The 18,364-nt window shown below is 39.7% G+C and overlaps 1 protein-coding gene and 1 long non-coding RNA gene across 2 annotated transcripts; one reads left to right on the top strand and one right to left on the bottom strand.

The window, feature by feature from the left end:
- Window positions 1–52: 52 nt before the first annotated feature.
- On the bottom strand, window positions 53–1,295 carry LOC127563147 (uncharacterized). The gene is made up of 2 exons (XR_007953904.1): window positions 1,111–1,295; window positions 53–563 (listed from the first exon to the last, which is right to left on the bottom strand). It is a non-coding gene; the product is annotated as an uncharacterized LOC127563147 (long non-coding RNA).
- QPRT (quinolinate phosphoribosyltransferase) lies at window positions 947–17,039 on the top strand. The gene is made up of 4 exons (XM_051999391.1): window positions 947–1,067; window positions 13,987–14,522; window positions 16,565–16,696; window positions 16,774–17,039. Exons 1-4 carry the CDS (start codon window positions 1,055–1,057, stop codon window positions 16,981–16,983), a joined length of 891 nt encoding a protein of 296 aa, XP_051855351.1. The 5' UTR covers window positions 947–1,054; the 3' UTR covers window positions 16,984–17,039.
- Window positions 17,040–18,364: the final 1,325 nt, after the last annotated feature.

Here is an 18,364-nt window from a genome sequence, read left to right on the forward strand (position 1 = left end):
CTATCTTCACAGTTTTAATGTCACATTTTGCTCATGAGAACAAAATTTACAGTTATAAGTTGCACATAAAGGGTTTATTTTAAATGTTTTAAGGATAGAGTTACATCATAATTATAAAAATTACTTACAGAATTAAGTAACAGATTTAAAGTGTTTATACTTCTAAATGCAGAGAACAGAGAACTGTCTACATTGTTTAAAATAAAATGAAATTTAAAATGAAACCATAGTCTTTTATTTTCAAAATATATGCAAAGAAAGTTTTCAACATTCATCCTTGCAAAACTTTGTGTTCCAAATTTTTCTTCTTCTCTTCTCCCTACCTCCCTCCCCTAGAAGGCAAGTATTCCAATATGGGTTAAACATGTGCAATTCTTCTATACATATTTCTACATTTATCATGTTGCACAAGAAAAATAAAAAGAAACTTCTAATAATTAAAATTGTTTAAAAATGGGATGAGCTGCTTTTGGATGGGGTGAACCACACGCTGGTGTTTTCTGCTTAGATCTAATCCAAGTGGGCTAGATGACTTGTTGGGTTCCATTTGAGAAACAATAGACCTATAAAGAATGGCATGATTATAGATCAGAATAATTCAACTCCAAATACAAATAGTGCTCAAAATTTACAAGATAACTCTTTTTTCTGACATAGACACACTGGGAAGACACGCAGGTAAAATTGCCCAGCGCCCTTTCATGTACACACTGAAGCACTATCATAATCCTTTATGTGAAGAGAAGGGAGACATGGACCAGGGAAAAGCTAAGGAAAGAAGGGCTGGAGCCTTCATTTGGAGGTAGAAAGGAGACACAGAACAGTAGAGCAGGAGCTAGGTTCTCCTCCAGCGCCCAGGGAGCCCAAGAGCCTGGGTTCTGGGCGGGGATTGGGGAATAAGGGGGAGGAGGGAAGCGGGAGAGTCCCGGGAAAGGGAAGACTAGGGGCTGTCCTTAACCATTCCCCCATCCCACTCACCACCCCCATTTTTTTTGTCTTCACCTGGTTTTTGCGGACTGAAGGGAACTAACTGCACGAAGCCCTGTCCAATCTCATGGACAAGAAAGGTAAAGAGAATATTCCTCTCACCCATAACTCTCAATATCTTACTTCTTTTCACCTTTCATCTCTTCTTCCCAAATACCAGTTATATTTTCTCCCCTCTGGAAGATTCTCTGAAGGATCTACAGCCTCCTCCCTTTTCTTCTTGTTACTTCCCAAAAGGAGGTATAGAGGAGAAAAAAGTCTCAGGGATCCCAGGAAATGGAGGAGGAAGCAATAGAGAAGGTGTTTGTTTCCTGGGAAGGGAGTGAGGGAAGAGAACAAAGCTGGTATTTGCAGAACTGTCTCTGAACTTTGCCTTCCAGCCATCAACCCAAGAGGGGAAGGGGCAAAGTTCTGATGAGGCTGTATAGGAATGGGGGGAAGGGACCCCGTCTACTGGGTAACTGCTGTCTTCCCCTGAGGTGGGAAGTCAGCGTGATGGGTATAATATTTGCACAGATGTGACACTGAAGGAGGGGGACAACTCATTTCATTACTGCAAGTGGAAAGAGCACTTCTTCTAGAAACATAAACTAGAAATAGGCTCTGTTTTGTATCTGTCTCCTCTCTAAGCCTCAGTTTCTCCTTATGTCAAATGAAAAGGTTGGGTCAGGTGATTTCTAAGACCCCTTCTAGTTCTAATTTCTATGACTTAATTGGCCATTCTGAACGTCTGACGGGAACATGTTATATTGTTCTTACAAAGGATGGTGAAAGATCAGATCTCAGAGCTGAAAGGGACCTTAGACACCCTCAGGTGATCAACAAGCATTTATTAAGGGCCAGCTATGTGCTAGGCTCTGGGAATGGAGAGTGGACCCATGATCCACTGAGATAGGAAACTCCCAGATAAGGAAGGTCAATACTGCTATCCCTGCAATTTAGTCTTAGAGACTTACCTAGAGCAGGGGGGAATTAAAGGATTTGTTCAGGATCACAGTCAGAATGTGACAGAAGCAAGACATGGGCTCAAGTATTCTTGGCTTTAAGATTAACTCCGTCCACCGGGCCATGTTGGATACACAGACAAAAGTGATGGCTGCTCTCAAGGAAAACAAGGGGAAACAGCATGGATTTAAAGTCTAGTGAGCATATCTAGTGACTAACTACCTCAGAGTCAATCTGACTACATCTTCTCCTCAGGGATCTAGGAGTATCAATGGGGTTTGGAGTATTTCTTCCCTAAACATTGGCCATTCAAGCCTCCACTGGCTGTGCTTTTTCCCTGGTAGGAGCCAGTGACTAGGCCCCCAGTTCTATTTAACCAGTTACTATCACTTAACTTTTACAAAGGATATTTATTTCAAAGACGTAGCAAGAACCTATATTTTCTCTTATACCACCTCAATCTCTAGATAGAATGGGTTCAGACTTAGCAAAATTTCTCTATACTTTGGTCCTACCAAATTCAAATGCAATACCAATGCTGGATAATTTCCATTTAGACTACTGCTGGTTGGGCCCTAAATGTGGGTTACTTGGCAGGGGTCCTCAAACTTTTTAAATAGGGGGCCAGTTCACTGTCCCTCAGACTATTGGAGGGCCGGACTATAGTAAAAACAAAAACTTTGTTTTGTGGGTCTTTAAATAAAGAAACTTCATAGCCCTGGGTGAGGGGGATAAACGTCCTCAGCTGCTGCATCTGGCCCACAGCCGTAATTTGAGGACCCCTGTTTAGGGAATCAATTCTGGGCTGGTTATAAAATCCAGAATGGATTTGATTTCCAAAGCCTGAGGCTCTCCAAATTCCTGGTTATACAGAAAGCTCATTTTCCTGATCTTTTGAAATTCACAAAATTAAAGCCTCCAATTCTTCCACCCAAAAGGAAAAAAAAAAAAAACAAATGCTGAGGGAAAAAGACAGAAACCTGTTTTCTTGGGGCCACATGTTGGATTCTGAGAGAAAGAAAGAGGGCCACTTTCTTTCTAATGCTGTCTCTTCTTGCATGTCATCAGGGAAAAAATCAAACCAAGAAAACAAATCCCTCCAGAAGAGAGACTGAGGCTAAAACAGTAACCAAAGAGGCCACCATGAAACGTGCAGTTAGCAATCTAGAACCAGTTACAGAATGTCTACAAATATTCCAAAGTCTGTCCAAGATATGCATTATCACAGCTCTACTGAAGGCAGTGACCTGGCAGCTCTCTCCTTCCCCTCCCCCCAAACTTCTTTCATGTGGGATTTTCAGCTTTTGAGTAAGATGATGAAACTCTGTGCAGTTTCATAAGGACTGACCTTACTGACCAGTCCTCATTACACTGAAAAGTAGAAACAAGATGTATTTTATTTTCCTTGTCAAGGAGACCAAGCAATTAGGGAAATCTAGAAAGGATTCACATAGAAGGGGACATTTTAGCTAAATTTGGAAGGAAACTAGAGATTCTAAGAAATAGAAACTAGTTTGGCAGCATTGAGGGGCATAATTTTTATTTAAAGTTGAGAGCAATAGCCTCTAATCCAAATCCCCCTCGTGTGTTAGAGAAGGAAACTGAGATTCAGAGAAGGAATATACATTTTCTTTTTTTTAATAACAGCTTTTTATTTTCAAAATATATGCAGATAGTTTTCAACATTCATCCTTGCAAAACCTTGTGTTACAATTTTTTTTCTTCCTCATTGCTACCCCTCCCCTAGACAGCAAGTAATCCAATATGTGTTAAACATCCAGTTCTTCTATACAAATTTCCATATTTATCATGTTGCACCAAAAAAAATCGTCAAAAAGGGAAAAAAATGAGAAAGAAAACAAAAAGCAAACAAACAACAAAAAAAGGTGAAAATAATATGTTTGATTTACAGTCAATCCCCATAGTCTTCTCTCTGGGCGCAGATGGCTTTCTCCATCACAAGACCATTGAAATTGGCCTGAATCACTTTGCTGTTGAAAAGAGCCACATCCATCAGAATTGATCATCCTTTAATTTTGTTGCTGTATACAATGTTCTCTTGGTTCTACTCATTTCACTCAGCATCAGTTCATGTAAGTCTCTCCAGGCCTCTCTGAAATCATCCTGGTGGTCATTTCTTATAGAAAAATAATATTCCCATACACACACACACACACACACACACACACACACACATACCATAACTTATTCAGCCATTCTCCAATTGAGGGGCATCCACTCAGTTTCCAGTTTCTGGCCACTACAAAGAGACCTGCCACAAACATTCTTGCACATGTGGGTCCCTTTCCCTCCTCTATGATCTCTCTGGGATCATAGTAGAAACACTACTGGATCAAAGGGTATGCACAGTTTGATAGCCCTTTGGGCTGAGCTCCAAATTCCTCTTCCAAATGAATGGGGGATATACGTTTTCTAAGGTGACAAAGGTAATTGGCAGCACTGATGGAAATAGAACTCTTATCTCTTCTCACAATCATACTGTTACTGCCTCTGATCTTTTCTTAAAATAACAGATTTGGAGTTAATAGCCTGATGTTTCCTTTGCTAATCTTAGGTTTTGTAAGCACTAATGTGGGGGGAGCTTTTTGTTTATAGAAATTTTTTTTTGAGGCAATCAATCCTGGGAGGTAGGTGCTATTATTATTCCCATTTTACAGTTAAGGAAACTGAGGCAGGAGAGGTGAAATGACTTGCTTAGGATCATGCAGCTTGCAAATGTCTAAAGCCAGATTTGAGTTCTATTCATCCTGCCTCTAAGTTAGGAGCTTTATCTATTGTGCTACTCAGCTGCTCTTGCTTATACATCTTTTTTATTGTTCTCTACAACATGTTAAGAAATCAGTAACATTAATCTCCCTAAATTAAGGTAAGTTTTCTGAGTGACATCCAGGAAAGGGCTAGTCTCTTAAGGTGAGGCTGCCATTTTTGGATGGGACAAATGTATTTCTTCCTAATTGTGGCCGCTATTTTTTCTATCTGTATGCTTAGTAAAGATTTTGGCTCTGTTTATCTTCTGATTTGTATGACTGAGTGCTTTATGGCACACTTCTTATCAATCGATAGGGAAAGCCCTACCTGGCTCTATACTCCTACCCCATCATTTGAATATAATGATAATAACAGAATATATATGTGTGATATGTTGCTCATTATAGTCCATGTCTATTGTGAATCCATCACATTTCTAAGTGCTCCCAAATTTAGCGATAGCCCATCTTTTCTTTCAAGCTCCAGGACCCCTAATTGTCCTGTATGCACTTCAAATTCAATAAAGTTTAAGTTCCTATTTATTTTTTGTCTTTAAATCCCAAACAACTAGAATAGTGACTTATGCCTTCTTGTCCACCATGTGCAAGGTATTGCACTAGGTTTTGGATTCACAAATTTTTGTTGAGTGAATTCAACATGTTCAAAACTGAAATCATCATATCCTTCTCCCCACCCTGGGTCCCTACCTAAAGACCCCCTCTTAAAAAAAACTCAAAAAAATCTTGTTCTGACTGCTCTGTGGTATTATTACTAAGCTTGGACAATCAGAATTTAAAAGGATTGATTACTGTACTTCAAGTTGTATGGGATTATGCTATGAGCCAGAACTCTGAACTTGAAACAAGAATTCTTATAAGGTACTAACTAAGTGGAATTGATGAGACAATGTTTTTCTAGTTTAGCATGGTGATTAACAGTTCTCTAGTTCAGTATGATTGATTTAATTTTACAACAAATAATGGTTTCCTAGTGATATAATTAATGGTTGGTTTATGCTCAGTGTAGAACATATAAGCTGGGAGCTTCAGCCAGGTTCATTCTGAGACAGAGCTAGAGAACTAGAGGCAGGAGCTTAAGCTCTCGAAGTGAAGGAGAGAAAGATTCAAATTCACCTTCAGTCAGGTCCTAAGGGGACCTCCTTGCTGCTGTTTTTTCTAGAAGCTATACCCCATCAATATGATATATATATATTTTTTATGCTGCATCCACATTATCTCTGATAACTTCCTCTCTCTATAACCTTGCCACTACTCTCACATAGAGTCAAATTATCATCTGCCTGGCCTCTTGTGATAGTCTCCTAAAAAGGTATTCCTACCTCCATACTCTTCCATTTCCAATCTTTCCTTCATTTTACTATATTAGGTCTTTTCTCAAGAAACTTCAATGGCTCCCTATTCTATCACTCATCAAATATAATTCAAACTCTTTTGCCTGATATGTAAAGCCTTGCCTAATTTAGCAAATCATTTCTATAATTATTTCATATTATTTCCAACATATCCATTATATATTTTATGTTCCAGCCAAATTGAAGCTCTAATTTAAAATTCAAATCTAGAGCTCCTCTTTCTCTCTTCCTTTTTCTTTTCTGAGTAAAATATCTTGGTTCAACCAAGAGAGAGGTCCTCATGTGGGATTTTCAGCTTTTGAGTAGGCTGATAAACTCCGTAAATGGGAAATGCAAAGGGAAATTCCCCAGTGTCTAGGCAAGGAAAGAAGGGATACATTAGCATCTTTCTGCAGTGCTTTTGCTTTCCAAAGTCTCCCTCCCTCTCTCCCTCTCTCTCTTTCTCTCTTTCTCTCTCTCTCTCTCTCTCTCTCTCTCTCTCTTTCTCTCTCTCTCTCTCTCTCTCTCTCTCTCTGTCTCTCTACATATTTGGAGTTGATCTCCAAGAGAATCTATAACCTAGTTTACCTTTCTTTCTTGAAGCAGGAACAAAGAACAAAGAACTAATCCCAGTACCTCAATAGATACTCGGACATCATTCTCTTCAGTTAGGAGAATTTGTGCAAAATGCTCTAGATATGTGAAAATCTGAGTTACATATGCACACACATATATATATATATACTGTTCTCTCCTTCTATAAGCCTACAAGCACCTCAAGAGCAGAGGTATCATTTTTGTTTTTTTTCCCCTCTAATAAATGCTTACTGATTTATTGATTACTATGTGATTTCTCTCTAAATATGGGCTAAGATCTCAGAAAAGAGGTCAGATATGGAAATCATTTGCATTGTTGAAAATGAAGATAGAATGAGATTGTTAAACAAAAGAATTTATTGAGAGAAGAACACTGAGCTTAGAACCTTAAGGAATAGTTACCCTAAACACTTGGAAAGGGGATACCAAATCAGTGATGGAAAAGAAATGGTCAGGGATGGAAGGAAAACTAGAAGAGTTTTGTCTTTGCAGCCGTGGGAAAAGAGAGGATTCAAGCAGAGAAGAGTGTGATTAACAAGTGTCACAATCTGCCAAAAGGTCAAGGAGCATGAAAGTTAAGAAAAGGCAATTGGAATTGGTGTTTGGAGGGTGGTCATCAGAGGAAGTAACTTTGGCAGAGTGGACACAAGTCAGAGTGTAAAGCTTTTACGTCAGGGGGTAATGGGGAAGTTAAATCAGTGAGAAGAGATAATTTACAGTTTTGACAATGGGGATGTGGGGAAATGTCAGGATTAAGCAGAAGGGTCAAAGGATGAGTTTTTGTTTTTGTTTTTGTTTTAAAGGATTGAGCCTGAGCACGTTTACAAGCTGATGGGAAGGGGCAGACATATTTCTCTGTATTAATTTGATTGTCTACATTATATCCTTCAGTAAAATGTAAACTTCTTGAGGCTAAGGAGTATTTCATTTTTTTTTTTTGTATTTTCATCTCTAGTAACTTGCATAATGCTTCATATTAGTGAATGTATAATAATGAATTGAATTTATATGGAGGAGAGTTTGAAGATTTAAGAAAAGGGGATATTGCAGAAAGGACAGACTATGGATGCAGAGCATTGTATATACTATCTGATTCAGCTGATATGTTTATTAGTTTTATCGAGTTGCTTTTCTTTATATTTAAAAAATTGTTTAACATTCTTTTAATCATTTTGTCTAATTTTTTCCCTCAATCGCCTCCAGAACCCATTGAGAATGCAAGCAATATAATATCCACTATTCTTATGTAGTCATGTAAAAATTATTTCTATATTAGTAATTTTGCAAGAAAAAAAGAAGAAAAATAAGATAAGGAAAAAAGTTTCAATCTGCATTCAGAGCTAATCAGTTCTCTCTCTGGATGGGAATAGCGTTTTTCTTTGCTAATACTATGTACAATGTTCTCCTGTTTCTGCTCACTTTACTGCATCAGTTCATACAAGTCTTCCCAGGTTTTTCTAAAGTCATCCCTTTCATCATTTTCTTTACCTTCGCTCTTTATCTTTACTTCTTTTTATTACGTTGGCCCAGGGAGGATGAGGAGGCTAGTCTGGGTAGGTTTGCACTGGGGATTTTAGGGAGAGGTTAGGCAGGAAGTGTGAGAGTGAGGTTTTGAACAGTTAATCAGTTGACAAGTTTTGATTCTGACCTTAAAACATCTCTTGGGTCCCTTCCCTAGCACAGTGGAAAATTTGGAGCCCAAGTACCTGATTTTAAATCTTAGCTCCACTATTGCTATTTGTGTGGCTTTGGGGAAGTCATACATCCATATATATAAAATAAAGGAGTTTGGGCTTTAAAAATCCATCCTCTTCCCTCCACTTATGTGGCCATCACTTTGGTACAGACTTTCATCACTTTTTTCCTTTTGTCACAGTTTCTAATTGGTCTTTTTGTCTCTAATCTCTCTCCTCTCCCATCCACCCTCCCATCCAACGTGCAATACCTAAAGCACAGGTCTGAACATATCCCTCTCCTGCTCAATAGACCTCAGTGACTCTCTAGTCTTTGAGAGCCTCAAATGGTTAGTTGATTGTCATCCTTTGTTCTTGAAGGAGACCAAATGGCACCACTGTACCGGGGTCAAGACATAGTCTGTCCCAGGTGAGCAGACCACCACTAACTTGGAAAGTTCTACCACAGGTCAGGCCCAGATAGTCCATGGGAACATCTGAAGTGGAGGGGTCTCGGAATCTGCCCATCTTATGTTTCATTTGAGCTTCTGCATTTCTGCTTTGCTCATAGGATCCTATTTTATGGGGGCACATCATTTTTGACAGTCCTGTGCCAGTGTCATCCCAAAGTTCTTCAGAGAGACTTTGAAAATATCCTTGTATTGTTTCTTCAGACCTCGGGACCCATGAGGGCTTACCTTGTATGAATTCTCTGTAAAATAGTCTTTGAGGCAAATGTTCATTTGGCATTCAGATAACATGGCCAGCCCCTGTTGGAGTTGTGCTCCCTGCAGTAGAGTTTGAAGGTTGGCAGTTCAGTTTGAGAAAGGATCGCATTGTCCAGTACAAATGCAGGCTCAAATACGGATTCTCCTGCTTGAAAGCTTTACAATCGAGTTTCAGTCTCCCTTTCCAGGTTTATTATACATCCTTTCCCTTCTTGCATGATAGTATAGCTATACTGACCTTCCCACCACTTGTCAAACTTAAGTATATGCTTTTGAACAAATAGCCTCTCATACTTGGGTGTATTCCTATTAGCTAATACCTCCTTGTTCTTCCTAATAACAAATGTCATTCCACCCCTGACAAATTACCTGATATTTATTTTGAATATATCACTTAATCTGAATTTACTTCCTCAATCTGGTGCACTGGGTCTCCAGGGAAATGACTATTACCTTGAGTTCCAAGGATATCTTGTGGGCACCCATTCCTAAAACTATGACTCATGAACCTTTTCTCTGTGAGATTACCTTTACTATCAGCTTGTAGACACAATTAACTCAAAATAAAGGCTAAGAGGGCTTAGAAAGAACAGTAATTATAAAGTATTATTTCCATAAACCTGAGACACACTCTCCCATAAGAATATATAGGATTGGTAGGAAGAATGGGCTCAGACTTAGAATACAATTGTAGTGAGGTATTCATCTAGTGAATCTAGTGAATATATGTGCAAGGCAACTCACACTTTGGAATAGTCGAGTCCTGGTCTTCTTTTCAGGAGAGTCCCTACAGCATTTTCTCTGAGCTATTCACTCAGGAGAACTCCCTGGGATCTTCCTTCTCCTTACCTTGAGTCTTCAGTTGCCGGTGTTAAATCACCTTTTTTTTTTTTTTTTTTCTATTTCTTTTTACAGTATTTTCTTTTATTTTTTTTACATTAATTTTTAAAAATATACATTTCTTTATGAATCATGTTGGGAGAGAAAAATCACAAAGGGGAAAAAAACACAAAGAAAAAGAAAAAAAAAACATAGCATGTGTTGATTTAAATTAATTCTCTGGAAAATGAAGATGGCATTTTCTATCCAAAATTTATTGGGATTGCCTTGGATCACTGACACGCTGAGAAGAATCAGATCTTTCATAATTGATCCTGACTCAATCTTGCTGTTACTGTATATACTATATTCCTGGTCCTGCTTGTTTCTCTCAGTATCAGTTTATGTATATCCTTGCAGGCCTTTCTAAAGTCAGCTTGTTCGTCATTTTTAAAATAGAATAATAATATTTTGTTACTTTCATATAACGTAACTTATTCAGCATTTATTAATTATCTTCTGAATTTATAATCAGTTCTCTTGGTCCTTTTGAAACGCTGCCTTTTTCTCCCTGAGTCTTTCTGGAAAGTATCTCTATTCTCTCCCACAAACTGCTTGATATTCCAAACTTTTCCCTTCCAGATGGGATGTCTCCTATTTGGTGAGGCTCTGTACTGCAAATTATCATTTGTTGTGAAATATCAGCAAGAGAGGAGAGAAAATCTCTTCCTCTATCCCTGCTGTCTTCTTGTATAAATTCAGGGATCACAGCCCACAAAACTTCCCGTTCCTGCCCTTCTAACTTTTTTTATATCTTGCAAAGGATTGAGAAGATTAGGGTGGGAGGTCTTTGTACTTTATTAATATATTAAAACCTTGTTACTTCACTAGCCCCCAAATTCTGGCCCCCCTGTGCATATTTTGTATTTATTTATATGTGTATATATTGTCATCTTGTATAGAACGTATACTCCCTTTGTACATGTATATACTATATCAAATTGTGTGCTGTCTTGGGAACAGGAGAGGGAAGGAGGAAGGGAGAAAAAAAAATTGGAACTCAAAATCTAAAAGTGAATGTTGAAAACTATCTTTACATGTAATTGGAAAAAATAAAATACTGTTAAGTGGGGGAGGGAAGAATTTTTAAAAAAAATTTTTATATTTCCTACCACAGTAGGTGCTTTTTATTTTTGTATTCCAAGCATGGTACCTGGTAAATAGTAGTGCTTAATAAATGCACATTGATGAATTAATTAGTTGATTTAAATGCCAGGAGTTTGAAGACAGAAGTCTAGAGAATTGGTCTGTGAATTAGAACACCTGGGTTCAAATTTGGACCCTAATATTGTTTTTTTTGGTACCATATGTAAAAAGGAAATGGTTGGGTTAGATAATCTCCAAAGGGCCCTATCAGTTCTGAAGAGATATTTGGTTCCTTGGAAAGAGATCTGGGAGTTGGGGTGAGAGTAGGAGGTGATTTTGGATTTCATCAAGATGGGAAACTACTAGGAAGAACTAGGTTATAGAGCAGTGTTCTGGGGCTCTGGACTCTTTCTCCAAGCAGAAAATACAAAAGGTTCCAATTTTCCAGCTAGGCCTTAAGATCCTGCTATAGAAAGATTCTCAAAGTCTGGTTCTCAGGAATCTTTTAAGGTGGTCCATGAAGTTAAAACTATTTTCACAGTAAATATTAGATTTTATTTATTTTTGGTGAGGCAATTGGGGTTAAGTGACTTGCCCAGGGTCACATAGCTAGTATTAAGTGTGTAAGGCTAGATTTGAACTCAGTTCCTCTTGACGTTAGCTATCTACTTTGCCATCTAGCTGATCCCCCACAATATCACTAAGACATTTTTTTTTGGTCCATTAAAATTCTCTTCCCCTTTCCAGCTGTAGATCTGTGAGGCCAGATTTTCTCCATGGACTTTGTCTAGAACAACATATAACAGATCAAATCCAGAAGAATTTGAGAATCTGTTTGTCTTCTACTAAACCAGACATCAAAGAGATTTCCAAAAACATGCAAAACAATGACATTTTCTCTTGAAATTTTTTTTGTTTTACAAAATCACTGCAGACAAGATTAGAAGGGAAGCAATAAACTGGGAAAAAAATTTTACATTCAAAGGGTTCTGGTAAAGGCCTCATTTGTAAAATATATAGAGACTCGACTCAAATTTATAAGAATTCAAGCCATTCCCCAATTGATAAATGGTCAAAGGATATGAAGAGACCATTTTCAGATGAAAAAATTGGAACCATTTCTAGTCATATGAAAAAATATTCTAAATCACTATTGATCAGAGAAATTCACATTAAGACATGTCTGAGCATTACCACATACCTCTCAGATTAGCTAAGATGACAGGAAAAGATAATGATAAATGTTGGGATGTGGAAAAACTGGGACACTGTTACATTGTTAGTGGAATTATGAATGGATCCAACCATTTTGGAGAACAATTTGGAACTATGCTCAAAAAGTTATCAAACTGCATACCCTTTGATCCAGCAGTGTTACTACTGGGCTTATATACCAAAGAGATCTTAAAGGAGGAAAAAGACCCACTTGATTTCACATTATCAACATCTGCTTATTCCAACTCCAAATCATCGGTATCGAAATAATTTATATTTATTTTCCAGAAGAAATCCTCAAACTCCCAGAAATTCCGTTCCCTTGAGAGAAAAAATGAACGAAAATCTATTTGCCCCTTTCATCTGGGGCATATGCAAAAATGTTTGTAGCAGCCCTTTTTGTAGTGGCAAGAAACTGGAAACTAAGTGGATTCTGTTGGAGAATGGTTGAATAAGTTATGGTGTATGAATGTTATGGAATATTATTGTTCTATAAGAAATGATCAGCAGCATGATTTATCTATTGTTTTTTTTTTATTATAGCTTTTTATTTACAAGATATTTGCATGGGTAATTTTTCAGTATTGACAATTGCAAAACCTTTCATTCCAATTTTTCCCCTCCTTCCCCCTACCCCCTCCCCCAGATGGCAGGTGGACCAATACATGTTAAATATGTTAAAGTTTATGTTAAATACAATATCTGTATACATGTCCATACAGTTATTTTTCAGCAGGATGATTTCAAAGAGGCCTTACATGAACTGATGCTAAGTGAAGTGAGCAGATCATTGTACATGGCAACAGCAAGATTATGATGATTGATTCTGATGGATGTGATTCTTTTCAACAGTGAGATGATTGGGCAGTTCCAATAATCTTGTGATGAAGAGAGTCATCTGCACCCAGAGAGAGGACTATGGGGACTGAGTGTGGATCACAACATAGTATTTTTACTCTTTTTGTTGTTGTTTGCTTGCTTTTTGTTTTCTTTCTGATCTGATTTTTCTTGTGCAGCATGATAATTGTAGAAATATGTATAGAAAAACTGCACATGTTTAACATATATTAGATTACTTGCTGTCTAGGAGAAGGGATGGGGAGAAATTAGGAACACAAGGTTTCTCAAGAGTGAATATTGAAAATTATCTATGCATATGTTTTGAAAATAAAGAGCTTTAATAATAAAAATAGATTTTTTTGTTTTAGAAAACATTTAACATTAAATAAATAAATTAATTTAGAAAATGTTAATTTAATTAGAAAACATAATTATAAATGTATCATACATTTATTGTTTTTAAAGGAATGAAATAATAATTTTTTTCCCTCATTTTTATTTTTTAAATAAAATTTTATTGATTTTTTTTAATTACCAGAATTTCTCTATTGTCTTTATCTCTCCTAGAGAGACTCATCTGCTGTGGCAAAATAATCTTCTGTAAAGGAAAAAAAAATTAGCAAAACCAATTAGCATGTAGAAAATTTATTTTTTAATAAGATAAATAAGATCCACCTAAACAAAAACTTCTTGGGAGAAGGACCTCAATAATTTTTAAGAGAACAAATGGAGTCTCAAGAGCAAAATGAGGGCCAGTGATTCTCCCCAAAAAGACTACTTCCAGGTTTGTGCTAGGTTTGGGGTTCACTGGTGTTCTTATTCTTTTCTCTGTCCACCAGATGGCAATATTATATCAACTCAACAACTGTGGTTGTTCTGATGCTTTCTCTCTCCATTTTCTCTTCCCCTCTCTTAGATCTTGCCCTGCTGCTGCCCCCCAGGACCCTGGAGGCCCTGGCAGACTCCTGGTTGCAGGAAGACTGCCCTGGCTTTGACTATGCAGCCCTGGTGGCCAAAGCCGCCCCTTCCCAAGCTGTCCTCTGGGCCAAGTCCCCTGGGGTGCTGGCGGGAAGGCCTTTCTTCGATGCTGTTTTTTCCCGGCTGGACTGCCAGGTGACCTGGTTCCTCCCTGAGGGTTCCCACCTGGCGCCAGTGGCCCGGGTGGCTGAAGTCCGGGGCCCTGCGCACCGCCTGCTGCTGGGGGAGCGGGTAGCCCTCAACGCCCTGGCCCGATGCAGCGGGGTGGCCAGTGCTGCTGCAGCTGCTGTGAAAGCGGCCCGGGCCGCGGGCTGGACCGGGCACGTGGCAGGGACCAGGAAGACCACTCCTGGCTTCCGACTGGCAGAGAAGTACGGGCTGCTGGTGGGGGGGGCGGTGGCACACCGCTACAACCTGGGGGGACTCGTGATGGTGAAGGACAACCACGTCATGGCGGCTGGTGGTGTGGAAGAGGTATAGACCTTATCCTGATCCATCTCCAGCTGGGTCAGCCCTTGCTCTGACTGACTCCATCCAAACCCTAATCCTAACTGCTAACTCAGAGAAAATCCCAGACTAATTTCAATCTGAAACCCAATGACAACTATAATCATCCCAAATGGCTTCAAATTTAGGCTTTGAGATTTTCAAGCTGAGTGATTCTGAGAAAGTTATTTTACTTCTATGAGACTGTTTTCTCATGTATAAGTTTCTTGAGGGCCATTTGCCTGTTTTTGTAACCCCAGCACTTAGCACAGTGCCTGGTTATATACCCAGCGATTAATAAATATTGAATGAACTTAATTAAGTTTGTAAAATTCAGGTAATACTATTTAAACTAGAGGCAGCTTATAATATTTATGTTTATAATATTAATATAATAATAAATAATAATATTTAAATTAGAGGCAATATTTAAACTGGTGGCTTATAGGGTGCTGGGCCTGGATTTAGGTCAAATGTTACCTGTATTTGCCTAACTTTCCTTAGCTGTAAAATGGAGATAATAGTACTGCCTACCAGAGTTGTTTTGAGGATAAAATGAGATAGTATTTGCAAAAGCACTTAGTGCAGTGCTTGACACCTAATAGATACTATATAAATGCTCATTACTTTCCCCTTATACTTCCAACTTCATAGGGTCATTCTAAAGTCATTTAATCATCAAGCTTTTAGTAAGCACTTGTTATGTGTAGGGCACTTTGACTCTCTTTAAAAAGAAAAAGATTGGATTAGAGTATCTCCAAAGCCTCTTTTCCATCTCAAACCTGTGACTGTGCAGTGGGATGGCACATTATCATAAGTATGGGAGTTAATTATTATATTATTGTTATTACTATGTGCCAGAAGGCAGCTACATGGCTCAGTGGATAGAGTTTTTGCCTAGAGATCATATCCTTCCTTAGACCTTCCCTAGCTGTGAGGGTCTAACTGGCCAAACTACTTAACCTTTGTTTGCCTTAATCCACTGGAAAAGGAAATGTGTCTTTGCTAAGAAAAACCCACAGATAGTATGGGCCTCGGGGATCATAGAAGAATTGGTCATGACTAAACAAAATACTAAACTCAGTCCATACAAAAACAGGCAAAGCCAGCCTTTTCTCTCAAGGAGCATACTTTTTTCTTTCTTTCTTTTTTTTTTTTTTTTAAGTTTTTTATTTTCAAAAACATATGCATGGATAAATTTTTAAATTTTTCAACAGTTTTTCAAATTTTTCCATTTGATCCCTGTAAAATCTTGTGTTTTAAATTTTCCCCCTCTTCTCCCACCTCCTCTCCTAAATGGCAAGTGATCCAATATGTATTATACATGTTAAATATGTTAAATCCAGTATTTGCAAACATATTTATACAGTTAACTTGCTGCCCAAGAAAAATCAGATCAAAAAGGAAAGAGAACAAAATGCAAACAAACAACAGTAAAAAGAGTGACAATGCTGTGTTGTGATCCACACTCAGGAGCATACTTTCTAATGGGGGGAGTGGATGTTGGAGGGGAAAGGAGGGCCATCACGTAAGTAATTGGGTATGTGTGCGGAGTATAGATGGAAGGTAATAGCCTCGTATGAGCTGAGTCCTGGAAGAACCTACCAAGGTGAGGAGAGACGGCCAGTATGAAGGCGGTGGGGTGTTTGTTCCATGTTTGGAGATGTGTAGAGTACAGAGAACATGGAGGAGAGTAAGGTACCGGGAAGCGGGAGAAGTAGGAAGAGGCTATTTAAGGCCAAATAAGGAATTTAAATTTGATCCTGAAGGTACCCCTGAAACTCCCCAACACGGTCAGATGGATGCTTAAGGGAAACCCCCTTGGCGGACGAGATCCAAGTAGGGAAAATTAGGGCAGGGGGACCAGGGAGATAGCATAGAGTACAAAAAGGAAGAGTTTGGGGTACCTTCTGAGTCTTACAGAATTGTGAGTTGTTGTTATAGTAATGATTATGATTCCCCCAAGTCCCGCCATCGCCAACTATCCCCTTCTCCGTGCTCTTGTCCCTCCGCTGCACCTTCCGCCCTAGGCTGTTCGCGGAGCTCGGAGGGCGGCCGACTTTGCCCTGAAGCTGGAAGTCGAGTGCGGGAGCTTACAGGAGGCCCTGAAGGCCGCCCAGGCGGGCGCGGACCTGGTCCTGCTGGACAACTTCTCCCCGGAGGTGGGTGGGGCCCCCGGGGGCTGGGCCGGCCGCCGCGGGCGCCGGCCCTCACCTGCGTCTCTCTCTCTCTCCGACAGGCGCTGCACTCCGCCGCCGCCACGGTGAAGGCCAAGTTCCCGGGAGTCCGGGTGGAGGCCAGCGGGGGCATCACGCTGGCCAACCTCCCGCAGTTCTGCGGGCCCCACGTGGACGTCATCTCCCTGGGGGCCTTGACGCAGGCTGCTTCGGCGGTGGACTTCTCCCTCAAGCTCTTTGCAGAAGGTGGGACCCAGAAGCCCCCTCAGTGAGCAGGACATCGAATGGGGGTGGGAGGCAATAAACTGGCTTGTCTCTGAGGCTCAAATTCGGCTCCTTCTTGGGAAGGGCGGGAGGGGACCTGAGGACACCGGGGTTTCAAGAGCAGTTTGGGACTGGGAGCAAGCTTCGAGGGCCCCAGTGCTTGGATCCAGCCAAGGTGGGGGAGGAGGACTCTCGGGCTCCGCTTTCTCCCAGGAAACACGCTTTGCCCAGTTGCAAGTGCAGCCGAATAGAACTGCAAGAATACTAGATCTCAATTGAAATCCCAGCTCTGTGAAGAGTCCCTCTCTTCTCTGAATCTCAATTTTCTTATGTGTAAAATAAAGCATGGCCGGGTAATCCAATGGATAGAGCGCTGGGCTTGGAGTGAGGAAGTCCTGAGTTCAAATCCAGCCTCAGACACTTCCTAGATGTGTGACAAGTCACTTAATCTCTAAATTTGCCTTAATCCACTGTGGAAGGAAATGACCAACCACTCCTGCAGCTTTGCCAAGAAAACTTCACGGATATTATGGTTTGCACAGAGTAGGACTTGACTAAACACCTACAACAAAATGAGGAAACTGGCCTAGATCAGTGATGTCCAACTCAAATTGGAAAAAGGGCCTTGAGATCACTTGTAAGGATCTCTGTGGGCCTCTTGGTGACTCAGAAAACCACATTATGTAGATTGCTGATCAGTCGTTTTTGAGTCCCCAGTACCCCGTTTGGGGTTTTCCTGGCAGAGATGCTGGCATGGTTTGCCAGTTCCTTCTCAGGTCATTTTATTCTTGAGGAAACTGAGGTAAACAGGGTTACATGATTATATTGCCCAGCATCACATAACTTTTAAGGCCACATTTGAACTCAGGTCTTCCTGATTCCATTCTATCCACTGCACCCTAATTTTATACTGATGAGATAATTTACTTTCTGGCTCACTCTCCCAGAACCAAGCTAGCGGTATCTGCCCTTCAAGATTCTAGAGGTATCCTGGGGGTTTTGGATATCTTCTCCAATGTTATTGTTTTGAGCCCCCATTGGTTATGTCTTCTCTATTATGTCACTGACTAGTATCCTAGTCCCATTTAACATTAATTAGTTTTGAAAACAAGGAAACTCTACTTTGAATATAAAACAACAAAAATATTTTTCCAACCAATACCTCATGGGAGCACTCCACTTATATGATATCCTGTGAAGAATAAGGTCATTCTTAGCTCCATTCCTGTATAATATTAATTAATTAATGAATGACATTGATTCATCAATATGGGATGAATCCTTCTCTCAGCTATCAAAGGCTGTGTTTTAAAAGTCATTCCTTGATCCTGAGAACATCAGTATGGAGCCGGATGCAATAGTGCAGGACTATCTGTCCATAAATGCTCC

This window comes from Antechinus flavipes, chromosome 1, assembly GCF_016432865.1.
Source record: "Antechinus flavipes isolate AdamAnt ecotype Samford, QLD, Australia chromosome 1, AdamAnt_v2, whole genome shotgun sequence".
NCBI lineage: Eukaryota > Metazoa > Chordata > Mammalia > Dasyuromorphia > Dasyuridae > Antechinus > Antechinus flavipes.

Bases quoted from the DNA above. Each gene is read 5' to 3' on its own strand.
- QPRT (XM_051999391.1), top strand. The intron at 14,523-16,564 runs GTATAGACCTTA...CTTCCGCCCTAG, and splicing joins CGGCTGGTGGTGTGGAAGAG to GCTGTTCGCGGAGCTCGGAG. The intron at 16,697-16,773 runs GTGGGTGGGGCC...TCTCTCCGACAG, and splicing joins TGGACAACTTCTCCCCGGAG to GCGCTGCACTCCGCCGCCGC.